General features: G+C 43.4%; 1 protein-coding gene across 3 annotated transcripts in view; it reads right to left on the minus strand.

The window, feature by feature from the left end:
• The window catches only part of STXBP5L (syntaxin binding protein 5 like), a 379891-nt gene that overhangs the window by 155950 nt on the left and 203993 nt on the right, over positions 1 to 19948 (minus strand). For all 3 annotated transcript variants that reach the window (XM_019548699.1, XM_019548698.1, XM_019548700.1), the window contains exons 8-11: positions 9743 to 9866; positions 8559 to 8637; positions 4196 to 4350; positions 1086 to 1158 (exon numbers count right to left, since the gene is read on the minus strand). In XM_019548699.1, the coding sequence (XP_019404244.1) occupies positions 1086 to 1158; positions 4196 to 4350; positions 8559 to 8637; positions 9743 to 9866 (431 nt within the window). The remainder of the gene's footprint in view (positions 1 to 1085; positions 1159 to 4195; positions 4351 to 8558; positions 8638 to 9742; positions 9867 to 19948) is intronic.

A 19948-nucleotide genomic window follows, 5' to 3' on the forward strand; every position in this document is an offset into this window, starting at 1 on the left:
CATCTTTATTGAAGTTTGGTGTCCAAAACTGAACACAGTACTTTAGGAAAGGCATTATCAGTGCTGAATAAAGTGGGAGGATCACTTCCCTTGACTTGCAAGTGACATTCTTATCAGGATAGCCAAGTGTGCTATTGGCATTTTTTGCAACAAGAGCATGCTGTTGGTTCATATTCAGCTTATGATCCACTATAACCCTGGGTCCTTTTCTGCAGTACTGTAGCCAGTCATTCCTCAGTCTGTATTTGTGCATCCAGTTATTCTCTCTTTGCACTAAGATTTTGAAATTCTTCTTACTGAATTTAATTTAACTGATTTTGGACTATTTCTCCAGTTTATTAAGCCCATTTTGAATCTAATACTAACTTGCAGTGTCTGCAACTCCACTGAATTTGATATCTTCAAGTTCTACTGGGGTCTAATTCTACAGGAATGTAAGTTTTCATTTTTATTCATATCAAAGCTGCAACATGAACTTCCCCTGAAGTACATTTGCATAACTTTTCACCAATATTTTACACTATGTCCATTTGTTATTTTCCTTTTTAAACCCATATTAAATCCAGGTGATGCCCCAGAACCATTTATTATATGCTATATGTACAAAGACAAGAAGACAAATACACATACACTAGCATCATGAGATATTGTTGTTGAATAGACATGTTAATGTTCACTGGAAAGGGGAAGAGAATGATTATTACAACTCCAGGATGGAATGCACCGAAGACATTAATAATGGATCATTTGGGGGTATCTATCATGTTTGGACACAAGCTTTATATAATAATAATTCTTTTTGTTTTGGTTTCCCAATCTATTTCATAGATTTCATAGACATCAGGGCTGGAAGGGACCTCGGGAGATCATTGAGTCCAGCCCCCTGTTGGATATAAAAATTAACTCAGATAAAACAAGAAATCCCACTGGCCTAAATTATCCTGGAGTAAAATTGTTTCCAGTGAATGTGAATTAAAAAAAAAAAAGTAAGAATACACCTTTTTCTGGAAAGTCCAAACGGGTTTAAATACAACTTTCTGGATATTTATGTATTAAAAATAGTTTCAAGCAGACTTTGTACTCACTTGCTTTGTGTCAGGTCAACAACAATGAGATCTTTTTCCAGTAACACAACTACAGCATAAGGGTCTTGAAATTCTAGAAGTAAGAAATGAAGCATAACATTCATAAAACACAATTTTTCCACCAGACATTTTAATTAAATTAACCAAATCATGTAATCCTTTTACTGAACAATTACTATTTGTTAAATAAGAATTTTGAAAAAGAAGCCTGAACAACTAGAAAACTTAACTGCAAACTGGAAAGTATGACCTTTAATTAGAGTCAGACACTAATGGGAAAGGACCATGATGACAAGTGGCTTTGGGAAGGTATTTGTTAAAAACACATTGGGACAGAAACAGCATGATAAATTACAGCATGCTAACATGGTATTGATTGGACAGGAAAGGAGTACAGAAGAGGTCCTCTTTGATGTCTTAGGCAACCGTATGTTAACCCATCATTAAATCCAGTTATCAGTGGAATGGGTAGTGATGTTTTGCTATGGACAGAGATTATCCAAAGCGTTATTCTTTGCAGCTGATTCAGCTTATTTGATAATGCATAGTGCACCCATTCCCAATGGTGTATCCCTCAGACCTTAGAAAAAAAGAGATTCACTAGGTCCACTATTTAAAATGTGAAAATGGAGCATGAATGAGGAAACAATGTTAATAGCGGTACACAGTAGAGATGGAAGGTAAAGAAAGAGGTGCTGCTGTGCTGCAGGTAGAGCTGGACAAAGACAGACTGTGTGGAGCTGAAAAAGACATGTCAAAGGTTTAGGTTTGCTCCTCCATTCCTAACATACCAAGGTGCTCTTACAGGAGCAGACTCTGGTCTTTCAACCACTTTCAAACCACTTCCTTTAGCAAAAGCTCATTTTAATGTATGTTACCTATCATTCTGGAATTCAGATTCCGGAATTCTAAATTAGAAATTTATTTACAGGTGTTGAGTTAAAAATCATGGAAAGCTTTAAAGGAGAGGAAAAAAAGTGTTTCAGCACAGGGGGGGAAAACTATTTATACCTATTCCCTATTATTATTTCTTATCTTTTTGCTGGGAAATATTTTTCATAGTTAAAGGATACTTGGCCTAAAATTTTTTCTACAGCTATTAGGCCTGTGCTAATAGGGAAATATTTGATTCGGATTTGGATTTAGCTGATTCAGAGGACAGTGATTTGATTTAGAGATTTGGATCACTGTCTTGAATCGATTTGGCCGAATCCATTCTGGAAGATTCAGCACTGATTTGGAGAGCTTCGGATCAGCCAGGGAGAGGCAGGCACAGCTGAGTGGCTGCAGGTTCTCCTGCAGCTCCTCTGGCTCTGCCTGCCTTTGCCCAGGTGGGGGAAGCCATGGGAGAAGCCCCCATGGCTGTCCTGCCCAGCCCTGTCTCCTGCCCCACCCCAGCCTAGTCCTGGCACCTTAAAAAAAGAAAAGAAAAAAACCCGCACTCACTGGCTCTGGGAGTGGTGACTGGGGCCTCTGGGCACTTGTGGCAGAGCCCCCCTGCGAAGCGCAGGGTGATGGAGATCAAGCTCCCCTCCTCCCACCTGCACCTGTACAGCAGCTGTGCAGGGGCAGTGTGGTTCAGCAGGGTGCCGCGTGCTGTCTGGGATCTGGGGCCGCTGGGGCCAAGCGCTGCCAGGCTCCACCTGACATGTGGAGCCAACTGAGCTCCCAGACAGTGCACAGCACCCTCCTGAGCTGCGCTGCACTTGTGCCATGGGGCAACTGCTGTGTGTGCCAGGTTGTGGGGGGTGATTCCCACTGTCTCCCACTGCCCCACGCTGCACAGGGAGGCTCTGCCACAAGTGCCCAGACACCTCAATCGCCACTGCCAGACCCAGTGAGTGCAGGGCTTTTTTCTTTTTTTTAAGGTGCCAAGAGGCTAGAGCCGGGTGGGGGATGGGGCCAGGCAGGGCAGCCATGGGGGCTTCTCCCACAGCTCCTCCAGTTGTGCCTGCCTCTGCCCTGGCAGGGGAATCCGCATGAGCTATGCTCTGCTGCTGCTTGCCCAGCAGGCATGGGGGGTGCAATCCAGGCATGGCTTGCTCCAGGCGGCAGCAGGGCATAGCCCACATTCCCAGCGCTGCCACTGCATGCCACCTGGTGCAGGAGGAACAGGATACGGGCGCAGCAGCCCTGGCAGAGGGGGGCTATGCCCTGCTGCTGCTTGCTCCCTTCTGCCTGGAGCGAGCCATGCCCGTATCCTACCCCAGCCGGGCAAGCAGCAGCAAGGCAGAGCTGCCACTCCCAGCGCTGCCGCGCCCCCATCCTGCCTGAGTAACATGTTCCCACCCTGGCTGGACAGCTTGTCCCAGCCCCAAACCTGCCCTCCCCTTCCCTCTCCCCTCTCCCAACTGCAACAGACTTACCAGATGGAGGAAGCTATCAGCTTCCTGTTTAGTCTATAGCCGAATCTCTAAATTGGCCAAATCTTTTCAGAAGCTTTTCCAAATTGATTCAGATGCTTCGAATCGATTCAGAGCTTTTAACTGGTCTCCCAATTCAATTTGGATTTGGAGATTTGGTCCCTAAATTGGGCAAAATCTCCTCTGAATTGAATCAGCTACCAAAGCTTCGCACAGCCCCAATAGCTATGTAAATGTTGCAATACTGTTTCAAATCTACTCTGTTCAGTTAAGATGCCACTAAATATGCAATTATTACTGTGTTTAGGTGCACTGTGCACAAGTGATGGGTTTAAGCACAAGCCTAAATACTTCCCTGAACTAGGAACTTAAGCCTAAAGAAATGTGCCAGAGTTGTAGCCATGAGAATTAACTTCTCTACTTATTTTTGAGCAATGGCAAAGTAAGTTTTTGATTCATCATTATGCTGCAACTTCAGTTTGGAGGGAACAGTACACAGCATAAGAGAGAGTTCAGTCACTGTAACCCATTCTTCATCTCTCTGTTGAAACAGCAAACAAACATTCAAACTGCTGTCAGCTCTGATGCTGTTTTCTGTGACGTAGACAGGTGTTGGTTGACAACTAAGATTCCCAACTCATTTAATACACTGACTGAACACCAAATTCAGGCCACTGTATTTACATTTTTAATAACGAAATCTTTCTTCCTTGACAAATTTGTACTATTTTTGTTTCAAACACTCACCATTTGGGTACGGTGTTTCACAAAGAGTTAAAAATTCAACTATAGGATGATCCATTTCAAGCACTGTAATTGCTTTTCCATGCATGATGGTTAAACTTGGTCTTCGGCAAGCTTTGTCATAAGACAGTCCACCAGAAAAGATTATAAATGGTTCACTGTATTAAAAACAAAAAGCAATGATATAATCTAACACTTCTATAATGCCTGTAAATCCTAAACGCTTTTCAAATTAAAAAATGAAATTATAAATAGTTAATCTGATTGGGCTTTACCTTTAAAACCATTAATATTCATGAATATTAAGAAGGTTTTATATTGTGTGCGTGGAAATATTTGTAGCATTTTAAGATAGTTGTGCATTTGTTTTTCCTTTGATAAGATATAAAGTTTTGGAATTAAGGTTAGAGTTATTATTTTCATATTGCTAGTGCTTTATGTTAAAAGAGTCAGCATTTTGACAGACTTGTAGTACTCAGAAATAAGGAGATTTATACAAATTGACCTATATATTAAAAAGGACTTAAAATTCACATGGCCAAAACATCCTGTGACAGATTATGGTTTTGTTTTAATATTTCCTATTTAAATGTGCTCACGTTATAAGGTTGCATGTCTCTGTATCCCTGACTAGTTTGTACAATGGAAAAAAGGGGTTAATTGTGCAACTGGAGCTGTGGAGTTCTACCTAACCAGACATATGTGCTTGTCTGAAGTAGAAGGCAGGGTAGATCTGCACCTTACAGACCAGGCGCAGGTAATTATTTCAGCTGGAGGGCCACTTAATGAGCTTTGGTGAGGTGTTGAGGGCTGCAACGGTAGCCCTACCCTTTGACAGGTGCCCTGCCCCCCAGTCGCCACCTTGGGACCAGAAGTTCCGTCCCCTAACCTCTGACCTTTGCCACCAGAAGTCCCTCCCCTTGCCTCCCAGAAGTACTCCTTGGGGGTTGGGGTGGGCAGGAATGGGGGGCTGGCATTTTGGAACTGGAAAAAAACAAATCATATACTAAAAGTCAAATAAGTACTATAACATATTTTAATTTTATTTCAAAAATTATTTTTGTCCTGATCTGTATGTGTTTGCATAGCATATACAGAAGTGATTGCATAACAGCTCAAAAATAAAGTCTTACTCTTGTATAGTGTGTGTGTGTGTCTTGTGAGGAGGTATGGCAGTGTGTGTCGGCAGGGTGGGTATATGTATATGTGGGAGGGTTGTGTAGGGATGTGGGCAGTGTATGGGTGCAGGGGTGTGGGTTGTGAGGGAGGGTTGGGGGTATGGGGTAGCAAGAAGCCAGCCTGCCTCTATTGCACTGGGCTCATGTGCAGCTCCTGGGATTTGTGCACCACTGGGGAGAAGCCCCACACGATGGAGCCAGATGCCGTCTCTGCTACACGCTGCCGCATTCACCTGCTAGGACTCTGCTGGAAGTGGCAGGGAGCCCTGCTCCCTGCTTTCTGGTGGAGTCCCAGGAGCTGCACAAGGCAGCAGGGAGTGGAGATGGCAGTTGGATCCATTGTGAAGTGCTTCCCCCCAAGTGGCATGCAAGTCCCAGGAGCTGCTCGTGAACCCTGCGCAATAGAAGCAGACCAGCCTGGCTCCTCTCCTTGTCACCACATGCAGCTCCCAGAACTGGCTGGAGCTGTGCACTACAAGGCGGATGTGCCTGCATGGGTCATAAGTGCCCTAAGGGTCTTCTGCTGCTCCTACTGCTGCCACTGGCCAATACTGATCCAATTCCGATATGCAGCCAGCAGCATGGAGAGTGGCGTCGTGATGGTAAGTCTGGCGTGGGGGAAAGGTGGGGGGGCAGATTGGGGCACTCATGGTGAGGGAGGGAGTGGGGCTGGAGCAGGGGCAGGCGCTGCACAGCTGGGGCAGAACGCAGGGTGGAGCCGTGAGCGGCATATCTGGGGGCGCAGGGGAGGGTATGGCGGCTCCCTCCACTGCACACACCCTGGGAGGGCATGGGAAGGATGTGTCCCAAGATGTGCATGTGGAGTGAAGGTGGGCTGCTGCTGTGGGCAGGGTGGCACCGAGCTCTTCCCAGTCGTGGGGGTTGGGCCAGGGCTGTAGTTGGGGCAGGTGGTGGTAGTGCTGGGACAGGAGCTACGATGGGGGGCTGCAGATCCCCCAAAATTCACCATAGCTCCCTTCCCAGCACTGCCACCAACCACCCCAAGCACAACCCCAGTCCAAAACCCCACTGGGAAGAGCTCGGTGCCACCCCAGCCTCAGCTTCCAGCGGCAGCCTGCACTCCCCTGCGCGCAGATCCAGTACCACATGCCCCACCATGAAAAGAATGGAAAGAGCATTTCAGTAAGGTCAGACTTACTGGAATTGAATGTTTTGACCAATGTAATTATTCACCTAAAACTAGTTTTTTTTCAAAAACTTCATTTCAAGATAAATTTAGAAATGTTTTGTTTTGTTCCTTTCTGGAATGAAAACTAGATTTTAAATTTTCACCCAGCTTCAACAGACTTCCCTAGGCTGTAGCTTCCCTCACCGAGATTTCTGTAAGAAAAGCCATGTAGCTAAGTGTGTCAGGGGAAGTGAAGAACTGTGGATATAATGTGTCTGCCTGGCTCTACTTAGTGCAGATTTGCTCAGTGCGCACACACATACAGACTCTAGTTCTTTGAAGAGACTTCAATGAAATCCTGGAGCAGGGGGCTGGTACAGGGCAGCAAGTAATGACACGAGAATGACGGTGCTGTGGATGAGGTGGCACCCACCATATTCTACACAGGAAGTGTAAGCACAGTGCATGGGGAAAAGTTTAGTAGACATTACAAAAAAAGGAGCTATTATTACATTAATGTGTGCCACTGCTTCTAAAATTGTGTATTTAACAGGTTTGAAGTGAATTTGGACTTTTATATAAATTCACATAAAGAGAAAAAACACTTCATTTGAAACTAGTTAAACTCACCTAAGAATACCTTCACCCCACAAACTTTGAAAGTAAAGAATTATCCAAAGAAAGTATCCTTCTTTAACATATCTTAACTGTAAAAAATAACATATCCACCATTTTCAAGGGCAGATGCCACCCTTTTATAAATAATTTCTTTATATTTCTAGTAACACACTAGATGAACGATAACCTCCATGATCACATTATAAAGACAAAATTTTAGCTCCAACACATGCCTTGTAGTCATCCAAACACTGCTATAGTACAGTTATTTTCTGATGGGTGTATTTGAGGTTCATTATAATGCAATTGCTGAGGATTGTGGTGGGTACACGCTGTTGCTGCACATGATAGAAGTGCACTTTTAACAAAGCTGTTCTCAAGAGGAATTTCTTTTTTCAAAAGCCATTCATAGGGATTGGGCTTAGCCCAAGACTGTTTCTGTAGGTGTGTATCTACATGTGAAATTAATGCGATGCAATAAACTCTAAAGCAGTGTGCCTGGGGCCGCTGCAGCAGTTTGAGCCAGGGTGGAGCAGTCTTGGGCTGGCGGTAGGCTCAGGGTGTCAGCCCTGGGCTCTGGGTGGTAGCATCAGGGCTGGCTGGGGCACAAGAGTACTAAAGTGTACAGCTGTGCAGCAGGCATCCCCCTGTACTTTAATGCCCCAGCCAGCCCCTGTCACCATGTACACATGCACTTCATTACTTTGTACTGTCTCCAACAATACTGTCTTATGGCAGAGTTAATTAGTTTACTGTGCCTTAATATTGGTGCACATGTAGACAGCGATGCTTTACTTTGGAGCTAATTAGTCTACTCTGCAGTAAAGCACGCATGTAGATGCAACCCTAGGTGCCTAAACAGGACTTAGATAAACTGAGGCAGCTAAACTCCAAAGGATAATCCAAAAAATGACTAATAGGAATAAAAATCCCATTTAATGAAATTTACTATGTATATTGTACAATGTGCTGTATATTCATTCTTTACAGTGATTTCTTATCATTCCAGTTCCTGTAAATGTATATTCATTCTTTATTGAGTCCTTACCCATTCCAGTTCCAGATTTGTATTTAAAAAATCAATACGTTATTTTAATAAGTTTTAGATAGCATAAATTAGAAAAGTGACTACAGATTACTACATGCAGAGGTTCTCTCTGGTGACTTGGTAACATCCTCAATGTTACAAAGACAGTCTATGGTTCAGATAATATGTGGGGGACAAAATTCAGTTACACTGGGTTCCATCCAGTGATTTAATTATAAAACAATCCTCTGGAGCAAACAGCATCTGTTTATATAATTAAAGTATACCTCATTCACATGAATATTTTGCAGTGCTTTGTAGATGACAATGTGTATGAGTAACCCTATTTTACAAAGAACAATCATATACCATACATAGATTAGACCTAAACTTTTCTACTGGTGAAAAACATACCTGCTTTTACAGGTCTTGTACTCTACTTTAAGAATTGGTTTACAGGACTCAGGTTTTTTTCCATCTCTCTGAATTTTTCCTGTGAAAAGAAAGAAGGTATAAACTCAACTAAATGTTCTAATTACCAGTATGCTGGAAAAAGAAAAGATTATATAGATAGTACAAGAAAGAACTTTAAATGCAAACTGCACGGCAAATGGCACAGTGCTAATAACTATTTTCTCTTTCCTTGTGGCTATTCATTTGTCAAAAAGTAATTAGATTCCTCTTGTTCTTTTACTTGACATACTTTCTTTCTTCTCAGAAAATTACTGAAGTTAAAAGATGTTCGCTGTTTATAAATTTTGTTTCAAATGCACACAGCCCTTATGATAACACATTTCACAAAACCTACAGATTCTGTGAACACTGTATGAGGCACTAGATAGTGGCTCGCAATACCATAGTTTTCACTACTGCATGCACATGTGAGCCAAGCTTAAGGGCATTTAGAAAAAGCATTCACGAAGGCACTCAGAAGGCACAAAAAGAGGCACACAGCCACTAACAAACAACGAATAATCCATTTAACTAATTTGGTCTATTTTTCTGAATTTTATTATCACAAGCAGCTCTTGATTCCCTCAAATTTACTCATTTTTCAGATTGACCTGATTCGATTTATTGGTAAAGATTTTTACTCTCTGGATTGAGTGGGATCAGGGTTTTTTTTGCAAGAGTTCAGTATGCCTACATACGAAACTCAAGGACTATTGGCTAGTTGTGCAAGTCACATGAGAAATTTCTAATTTCAATTGAGAGAAAAATCATTTGTAAAAAGCAGATCTTGCATGTCTAGGATTTTGAAGTTCTCAAAAAGAATGATAAAATAAGCAGAATTAACAGGTTTTAGACAAAGTTAAAATTTCCCTTTTTTCTGAACTACACCAACCTTGCCCAAACAAAACTCCTGGAAACAATTAGACTCCTTTACGATTTATGGGTTGGGATACAGTTAATTTTCTCTTGCCATGTCACTCAAAGTAAATGCATATATCGCCTCAACTGTGACGTCTGACTAAGTTCATCTAACTGTCTATGCAGGGCTGTTGAATGAGTCTTAGAGAACATTTCCATTTCAGTATCAAATAAGGGACTTAGCTTTCTATCTTTCTCTTTAATGTGTGTGAAAGCATCTATCTTACCATGAGGAATTGTTGTCTGGAATGGTCTGCTAGGACTTTTCAGGTTCCACAGCGTCAAGCTGCCATCAGAGTGACTGCACATGAACTGTTTCCCCTCATGGTGCCACGCAACAGAATGAATAGCCTAAAGAAAAGGCAGTGAGAATAGAGAAGAGGAAAACCAACATGAAACATGCAATTCAAACTAAGAATTTTAATGTATGAGTTTCAGTTAGATTTCATAGACATTAGGGGCTGGAAGGGACGTGAGATCATCAAGTCCAGCCTCTCTGCCATAGGCAAGAAGTCTGCTAGCGTCAAATGATCCCAGTAAGATAAACATCCAGACGCCTTCTGAATGAGTCCAGAGTAGATGCTTGCACCACCTCTGAGGGGCAGTGTGTTCACACGGACTGTAGAGAAGTTTTTTTTTGGTCCAGTCTAAATCAGCCTTCCAGAAGTTTGGGGCCGTTAGACCTTGTTATCCCCTGGGGAACCCTGGTGAACAACTGTCCTCCCAGGTCCTGTGCACCCCCCTTACATACTTGTAGCCTGCCACCAAGTCCCCCCTGAGCCTTCTCTTCTCCAGGCTGAAGAGTCCCAAGTCCCTCAGCCTCTCCTCGTAAGGCTTGCCCCCTTGGCCTTTAATTATATGGGTGGGTGTCCTTTGGACTCTCCCAAGCTTATCCATGTCTCTCCTCAAGTGGGGGGCCCAAAACTGGACATAGTACTCCAGCTGCGGCCTCACTAAGGCTGAGTAAAGCGGGAGGATGACGTCCCTGGTTTTGCTTGAGAAGCATTGGTGGATGCATACCAGAGTTTGGTTTGCTTTGCCAGCCATGGCATCACATTGGTGGCTCATGTTCATCTTGTGGTCAATCAAGACCCTCAAGTCTCTTTCGGCTGTGGTGCTAGTGAACATAGCACCACCAAGCCTATAAGTATGCTGCTTGTTCTTCTTCCCAAGGTGGAGCACCCTGCACTTCTCCACATTGAAGGCCTTCAGGTGTGGTCCGCCCAACTTGCGAGTGAGTCCAGGTTGGCCTGTGTTCTCAGCCTGTCTTCCAGAATGACCGACTTCCCCCATAGTTTGGTGTCGTCCATGAACTTTGCCAGTCTGCATCTGATGCCCGAATCCAGTTCATTAATGAAGATGTTGAAGAGTACCAGCCCGAGTACTAAGCCTTAAGGAACACTGCTGGTCACCTTGTGCCATGTTGATTTGCTCCCATCAACTAGTACTCTTTGGGTCCAACCCCAGAGCCAGTTTCCTAGCCATCAGACTGTGAGATGGTCAAGGCTGCAGCTCCCCAGCTTAACCATGAGGACATCATGGGAGACTATGTGAAAGGCTTTCTTGAATATCTCCATTTTCAGTAATGTAGAAGCAGTGGGCTGCCCTTTGTTTGCCTATAGCTCACCACCAGAGCTTGTCACCATCCCTTTATAATACTCTCACTGAAACTACTCATAAGATCAGAAATTCAACTATGTACATTAATGTATATGTGTAGTAGCTTTTCCTAGAGAGTGCAGTTGTCCACAGATGCAGAGAATTTTATTTGAAGAGATTTATTAAGATTAAGATTTATTCTACACATACCACAGAGAGGTCTGGATTGTGACAGTGGGCATTTACCATAGGCCAAGCTGCCTGAGAAAAACAAGGGATGTGGGTGAACCAGCTCAGAGTTCTTGCTCTCACCCAGCCTCAGACATGGAGAATCCTTTCAGTCTTTCTTCCATAGGCCTTGGGTAGGAAGAAGGAACTGCTTATAAGACTCTCCCACTGAGGGAGTCAGACAGTTCACATGTGTGTATATTGGGGAGAGAGCTTATGTTGTGAGACAGAATGTAAGGGGTGCATAAAAACATGACCTCTGAAATTAAAAGACTTATCTGCAGCAAGCTGCTGAGAAAGGCCTAAGATCGTTGACTTTATTCAAAATATTTCAAATCATATGGTAACCAGCCAAATGTATCCCCGACACACTGCCCAAAAACAAATTTCAAAAACATTGTCTCAAGTAGCAAATGATTTTCTATTATGGCACAAAGAATGACCAAGATGGACAACACCATAAAACTGTCCAACCCAGCTATCATTCAAAATATTCAGAATCAATACTGCCTAAGTACGACTATTTGAATTGTTACTAATCCCTATAGAGTTGCACTCCATTTGCAGAGTATCCAAGGACAGTAAAAAATACAAAGCTCAGGCAGACCTTTAAGGAAAAGAGAATTGGTGGGCTTTAACTGGGGATTTCTATCCAGCGCAAAACAGCATGGTGCTCTACTTGATATATGTGCATGAGCTCCCAAAGCAGAGGTACTGCAGCCACATTAGTGTGCTGCTGTGTGTCTGCCAATAAGTGCTCCTGAGCAGCAGAATTTACTGGTATATACACTGCACTGCACCATGTGGCCACGCAGCTTCCGGTTTGGGAGTGCATGTATAGAACAGGCCTGGTTTATTTCAACATAGCTGCAGCATATCTCAGCATGGCACTCCCTTATGTTGTATGAATGTAGTCATCAGCTTCAAAGGTTAAACGTGTGCTCAAGACCTTTCCTAAATAAGAATCCTTCCCTAAGTATGGGCCCATGTGAGAAACAATTGTGCAGTTGCAGGAGGAAAGGAAGGAGGAGGAAAAGTCAGGAGTAAATATAAAGGAAAAGAGAACAACATAGTGGGACCAAATTCAAAGAAGGAAAGCGAAGACCAAAAAGAACAGGGTTGATGGAGTTATTTGGGACAAACTATGATTGGTGAGACAGGTATCTGGCTGGGAGGATTCGTCATTGAGTTGTGTGATAGACAAGATCTATTGCATGGACCACTTGCACTTGTTGTAGGCTTCACTGGAGCACTGATCAATATATATATATTGCTCATACAATGGCTTTGCTAAAGCATCAGTTAGAGAATGCTAGACCATCAAACCCGACCGATGTATGAACTCCTTGCATAAACAAAACTTGGTGTGTGGGTCAGATGTGCAGTCCTGCCAGAAGATGGGAGGGGGAGATGGCTGTACAAGGTGTAGAAGAGTCCAGTAACAAAATGGTAAGACCAAAATGGGAACACCCAGATCAGAATGTGAAACAAGCCCATGGTACAGGATGGTTTAAGATAATCAAAATACAGGTGGAATGTAATATATAATTTGGTTTGGCCACTGTATAAAATGAGAATTGGAAAGTATAGAAACTTTGTATTGGCCTAGGGGAGCCTACATGGTATTGTGGCAATCCTGGGGATGCATGCTTTAACACCTTCTCTGTCAGACCAAAATCACGTTGGGGATCTGCTTTGTAGATAATAAATCTGGCCAAGCCTCTGCCACAGAACCTAGCCTGTGGTCATTCTTTAAAACAGGATCTTTAAAACAATATCTCCTGGCAGCGATTTTTGCCATCACTGCAGCTCCTGAGACTTCAGCACTGACACCATATCAATAACACCTGATGAAGACAGTGACAATGACACCTGCTAGCCTGACACAATGCAATCATTATATTATTAAACAAAAATGCAATGAAGTCACAAAAAATCTTCATTATCAAAGTGGATTTGTTTTAAAAACATAGCACAAATACTAGCTTATGAATGGGAACTCCAAGTCTGCAATGGTTTTAAAAATTATTTGTATTAGAAATTTTAAAATAGCTGGTGTGAGGATGAAAATAATATGTAGCTTTATTATATTTCCTGTGAAATAAATATTTAAAAACCTTTCCAATGAATAACCATTGCCAAATTAATTTCTCTCAACTGTTTAAACAGCACAGATGCTAAAAAAATCTTCTTGCTTACAATCCTGTCCTGCAGCATGTGGTACTCATGTTCTTAAAGTTACACTAGTGTACAAGTCCTTGTGAAACCAGGATTTAAAGTCAAACACTAGAATATGGGACTTAATAGAGGACAAGCACTTGAAGGGCTGCCCTAAAGAAGAGAGAAAGTACCTTATCTCTCTTGCTGCAGAAAGGAGGACACAAATCAGTGGCTTGGAGTGACAGTAATGTACATTTAGATTGGATATCTGGAAATACTTCTTCACTGTGAGAATACTGAGGCAGTGGAATAAACTGCCTAGGGAAGCTGTGGACTCTCCATCACTGGACCTGCTCAAGAAGAGGTTAGGCAGCCACTGGTTGGGTTTGATCTAGGTGTAGCTATGCCTATATTCTACCATGGGTATTTCCCATGCTTTGACTTTGCTGGTTGCTCCCGTCCCATTCCCTCTGCCCTGTCCTTCTTGCTTCTTATCTGCTATATGTGTCAGGGTGTTTTTAAGCCACCCCAGAGGCATTGGGTGTTGGCTACAGCTAAGGCTGGGGACTTCAACCAGGGCGTGTTGATTTGCCTGCTGGGACCAAAGCTAGAGGTTGCTGGATAGAGTGTCTTGCCCCTGCACTCAGGGTCAGACTGATCACCATATTTGGGGTCATAAAGGAATTTTACCCTATGGTCAGACTGGTATGGACTGTGGGGGTTTGTGTCTTCGTTTCTAGTGAGGGGTGTGGTCTTCTACCCAGGCCCTCGTGAGTGTATATTGACTAGCACTACAGAAGAAAGAGACTTGGGGGTCATCACTGACCACAAGATGAATATGAGCCTGCAATGTGATGCTGCGGCTAGTAAAGCAACCAAAATGCTGGCTTGCATCCAAAGATGCTTCTCAAGCAAATCCCGGGACGTCATTCTCCCCTTGTACTCGGCCTTGGTGAGGCCGCAGCTGGAGTACTGCGTCCAGTTCTGGGCTCCACAACTCACAAAGGATGTGGAGAAGCTTGAGAGAGTCCAGAGAAGAGCCACGCGCATGATCAGAGGTCAGGAAAACAGACCTTACCGTGACAGGCTGAGAGCCATGGGGCTCTTTAGCCTGGAAAAGTGCAGGCTCAGGGGTGACCTGGTGGCCACCTGTAAGTTTACCAGGGGTGTTCACCAGTATCTGGGGGAACATTTGTTCACCAGAGCACCCCAAGGGATGACAAGGTTGAATGGTTATAAACTACTGCAAGACCATTTCAGGCTGGACATAAGGTAGAATTTCTTTACTGTCCGAGCCCCCAAGGTCTGGAACAGCCTGCTTTCGGACGTGGTTCAAGCACCTACATTGAACATCTTCAAGAGCAAATTGGATGCTTATCTTGCTGGGATCCTATGACCCCAGCTGACTTCCTGCCCTTTGAGTGGAGGGGCTGGACTTGATGATCTTCTGAGGTCCCTTCCAGCTCTAATGTCTATGAAAATATATGGCAAGAAAAAAATTTAGTCTTGTATATTTTGATTTCCATTTGGAAGGCTTACATTTTGGGTTAATGCAAAGATTTTTAATTTAGTCATTAAAGATCTAGAAAGCAGGGTGGTGGAAGATGAAGACATGTTCTGTAATGATAAAAATCCTGTATGCAATTTCATTACTGAAGTAGATTATAATTTTATAATGGGATTAGTGTAAAGTTTCTTACATGCTCACAATGCTTTTGTTTAATAGGGACTTTCATGAAGAAGATGACAACTATCTGCAGACAAAACACCCCAACATGCACTTGAAAGACTATGGAGAAAGCTATTAACTTCAAGGATCAGATTCTACATCCTGTGTAAAACAACTTGTTAGCTTTATCTTTTTGGTGCTGGAGCTAATGGTTCAACAGGCAAGTGTCAATTAGAAGGTACTTGATTCTTGTGAGAAGAAAGTAATTAAAAGACTGAGTAGCTTTTAAAGCCACTCTCCTTAACAGTAGCATAGTTGAGGGAATGCAACTGGGGCAGCAGCCCTGGGCATAGCTTTTGCAGGGCAGAGCGATTGCAGGGCCTACAAAAATAGCCACAACCACAACTGACAGTTGGTCACACTGCCGCACAGAGCTGCCCTGTTATGATTCTGCTTCCTAATGCAGATGGACTGGGCCAGTTTGCAAATTAAAAGAATACATTATGCTTCTCAGACCTTAGAGATCTTAGGGAGTCTATAACAGAAATGTTAAACATATGGACAGTGGACTGGAACTGCCCACAGATCCACTGCATCTGATCCGCTGCACTACCAATGGGCCACTGGAAGTAGGGAGGCATGCCTGGAGGGAGTGTCCTGGTGCAAAATTCAGGGCCCTCAGGTTCTGATGGACATGGTGATCAGCAGCAGGAGACAGAGTGAGGGCTGACACCACCCGTCACCCTCTGGCCTCTTTTCCCTTCACCACTGCTGTGGCCCCAGCTCCTTAGCCACTAGTCCTGCTGCTGCCACATGTTCCATATTGCATGCCAGAGCTGTTGCTGCCATGTAGTCAATGCTAGAACTGAAGCTGTTGCAATGGCATGAAACACATGCTGATGGCAGCAGCCCAATCATGGAGCATGTAGCATGTGGCAGGAAATGGAGCAGCTGCCACCAATGCATCCACATGCACTGCCACTAGAGCCACCCTATGCCCTGGGCTGAAACTGGCTCATAAGGAGCCCTGTGGTCTAGATCTGGCTTGAGCTGGAAGTGAGTTTGACATCCCTGTTCTAGAGGAAGCTTACTTCTACTGGAATCACCATGTGGAAGATGGAGAAACACCTGGCAACAGGAACATTTTTCAATTGATTTTTTTTTGTTCCAAGAGTTGAATTCCCTGAAATGTTTTCAATTTAAATGAAATAATACTGTGCTTTACAAAGTATGCCTAATCACTGGGTATGACTGGTCACCACCCTGGACTGCAGGCAATAAACCAAATTCACATCTGCTGAAGAGCCTTGATTAGGACCAGGCGATAGCAGCCCAAGGCCTGGTAGAAGAGTTTGAGAATTGCTTGGTTCCACTCTGAAAAGATTATGTATGAGGCCTAACAGCTAGAAAAAAATGTGCTCAAAGAGGTGAGGAGGGATCATAAGTGCCTTTAGCTCAGAAACCATGAAAGGGTCAATAGTGAGGTAACAGAACACACTTGCAAATGAGGAAAAGTACATGCGTTTAGCCAAGGGTACAGGAGTTTGTGAAAACTTTCGAGAGACCCAACAAGGGCAAATCAAAGATAACACAATAGCAGGTGAAATTTTACGGTGAAAAATGCAAGTTAATAAGTTAAAAAGCAGTAGCCCTTGCTGTGCGCAGGGCTTGCATCATGACAGCTTCCTCTCTGTCTGTTCCCAGTGTTCCTGATCCCTGATCTGCTCCATGAGCATTGGCTCCCTATTTTCTCTGCTTCCCAGTTTTCCCAGCCTGTATCTTCTGTCTTGTTCCTGTCTGCTCCCTCAGGCTTGACCATTTGGCTTTGAACTCCTGGTATGTAACTCTAGGTCCTGGAATCCTACTGTATGACCCTCATCTCTGGACTCAGTGTATGACCTTCATAGCACTGTTTCCCTAGCCCCCCACATCTGGGTTGCACCTGTGGCACTGGCAGTCACACAACTGGGATCTGAAGAATTTTATGCTCCAGCCCAAACATTGTGTTACATGGCAGAATGCGTGATTTTTGGGATGGGGCATAAAATTCCTCAGACCCAAATCATGTCATTAGTTTAACAACTGCCAGGGGGCTCAATTAAATCTCATGCGAGCATGCAGTTTCAGTCCTAAAAGAAAACAGTAGTTTACGATATTTGACCTATGGACAGTAAAATAAGACTAAAATATTTTAATACCATTACATAAGCAGTTTAAGACCTTCAGGTAGCAGCACAAAACATTTAGTTCTAATTTTAATATTGCAAAACCGAAGGGATGTTAGAAAATAGCAATAAAATAATTAGAAATTTGGAGAAACTCACTGGTCTGAAAAAATTGGAAGGAGTGGGAATGTTTAGTTTAGACAGCCAACCAATTAAAAGGGACATAATAGGAGTAGATTAAATGATGAAAAGTACTCAGAAGATAAATGTAGCACTTGTGTTTATGGAATACAAATATAATGGACCATTAAATTAAACTGAAAAGTAAGACTGATTAGAGAAATATTTTATATAATACACTGATTACTAGAACCCACTGGTACAAGATATATGGAAAATCAAGAGTTTAGCAGGATTCAAACAAAGTTTAAACATTTAATAGGAAAATCCATTGTTGCTTTAGATAATCTAAAACATATGATATAAACTTCTCAACTTCCAGGGTATGTGCCAATCACAAAATGACATGATTGAAAAAGAAAGATACCTGGCATCAGAAGTTAGTTAGGTTATTGTTTAACTGGCCTTCATATGTATGCTAGGCAAGTGTAAAGCTTCGGGTGCTGATTCAATTCAGAGGCGATTTGGCCCGATTTGGCAGCTGAATCTTGGAATCCGAATCGAATCAGGAGGCCAATTAAAAGGTCTGAATTGATTTGGAAAAGATATCGGAGAGCTTCGGAGATTTGGGCAGTCCTTGCTCACTGCTGCAGGGAGCTGGACCTGAATTCCTTGCTGGTAAGTAGGGGGTGGGGGAGGGGAGGTTGGAGGAGGGGGAAGGGGGCCATGGGGCCCCATTCCCTGCCTGCTTCTCTATCCCCCCTGAGCCCCTCCAACCCCTGCTCACTCTCTCAACAACCACCACCCTGACCCCAATGGCTACCCTGCCTGGCTCTTTAAAAAAAAAAAAGAAGCCTGCACTCACCAGCTGCTGCCAGGTTGGGGGGGGGTGATCCCCACTGCCCCCCACTGCATGGAGGGCTCTGCCATGAGCCCCCCAACCCCTGCCCACTCTCCCAGCCCCCACCATGGCTACCGCACCTGACCCAACTCCTGTCCCTTTAAAAAAAAAAAGAAAGCCCCAAACTCACTGGCCGCTGCAGCAGCCTCGAGGCTTCTGGGAGGTCATGATAGAGCCCCCAACACAGCATGGGGCAGCAGGGCTTTCCCCCTGTGGCTGGCAAGAGCTTGTGAGTTGGGGCTTTTTCCCCCCTTTTTTTAAAGAGCTGGGGCTGCGAGAGTGGTCGGGGGATGGGGGCTTGTGACAGAGCCCCCATGCAGTGTTGGGCAGTGGGGGACAGTGGGGATTGTCCCCACACCTGGCTGCAGGCTGTGAGTGCTGAGATTTTTCTTCAAAGACCCGGGAGCTGGGACTGGTCAGGGCAGCCATCAATGGGGCTGGGAGAGCGGGCAGGGGACAGGGCTGATTCAGAGATTTGGCCGATTCAGGGGCGGCTGAATCTCTCAATTATATTCAGCTGAACTGATTCAGGACAGTGGTTTGAATCACCAGATTGAATCACTGACCCCCAAATCGGCCAAATCCAAATCTGAAATGAATACTAGCCATTTCGCACAGGCCTAATGTATGCTTTCATACATCTTTCTTCAGTAAATTCTGCAGTTTCTCAAAATAAAAAGAAAGGAAATCATGATTCATTGTCTGTACAGTCCCATTATACATGGTGCCCTGCTTTTTATGTTCACATCTTTGCCATTTTGCCTTATGTTCAACATTTCAGTGATACAAAAAAAAATCAATCTCCCATTTGTCGGACTTCCATTCTAAAAATCAAGCAAAATTTCCAATAATTATCAATATGTAGGCAACATCATTATAAAGAACTCATTAAAACAGTAGACAAGAAACTGATGCATGATTAATTCAACAGGAAAGAATGATATTTTCAGCTGTGGAGCTTTATACAAGTTGAGAACACACTGAAAAGATGAGATAAGGGAAAGCCAAATGCATACTGGAAAGATGAAATGGGGAATGGAGAAAAAACCATGTGCATAAAAATTGACAAGTATGCTGCTTGAATAATGAGATGACAGCTGTAGAAGGCAAGGGAGTGAAAATGGAATAACAATGAAAAGATGCATTTGGGAGGGGAGATGGGTAAAGAAAGGAGTGCAGGTCAATGGGTGAAATATTGGACAGAAAATGATAGAATAAGACTTAGAACCTTCATACAATTGACTATTATAATACAAGAAGATGGCATACCACTTCAGAATGAAGACAATTACACTATAAACATTTGCTTAAAAAATGAAAGATTAAAGATGCCCTCAAGCAGAAACTTGGAAAATTCAAAAGGTATAAATGACTCTTCAAAAATGCAGCATGTATAGATTTTGTTGTCTTTGGAAGTATTTTATTTTGGTCATTCCCAGAAACAGAATACTAGACTAACCTGCTAGTTTCATTTTGTAACAAAATTCTTACTTCTATATTTGAAGTATTCCATCATGCAAACCATCAGCAACAGCTTAGGGAGCCACAGTTTGAAAGCCACTTCAATTTGCTCGGAGCCCAACCCTTGGAA

The sequence above is a fragment of the Crocodylus porosus genome, unplaced genomic scaffold (genome assembly GCF_001723895.1).
Source record: "Crocodylus porosus isolate Cpor-Errol unplaced genomic scaffold, CroPor_comp1, whole genome shotgun sequence".
In the NCBI taxonomy this organism is placed as follows: Eukaryota; Metazoa; Chordata; order Crocodylia; family Crocodylidae; genus Crocodylus; species Crocodylus porosus.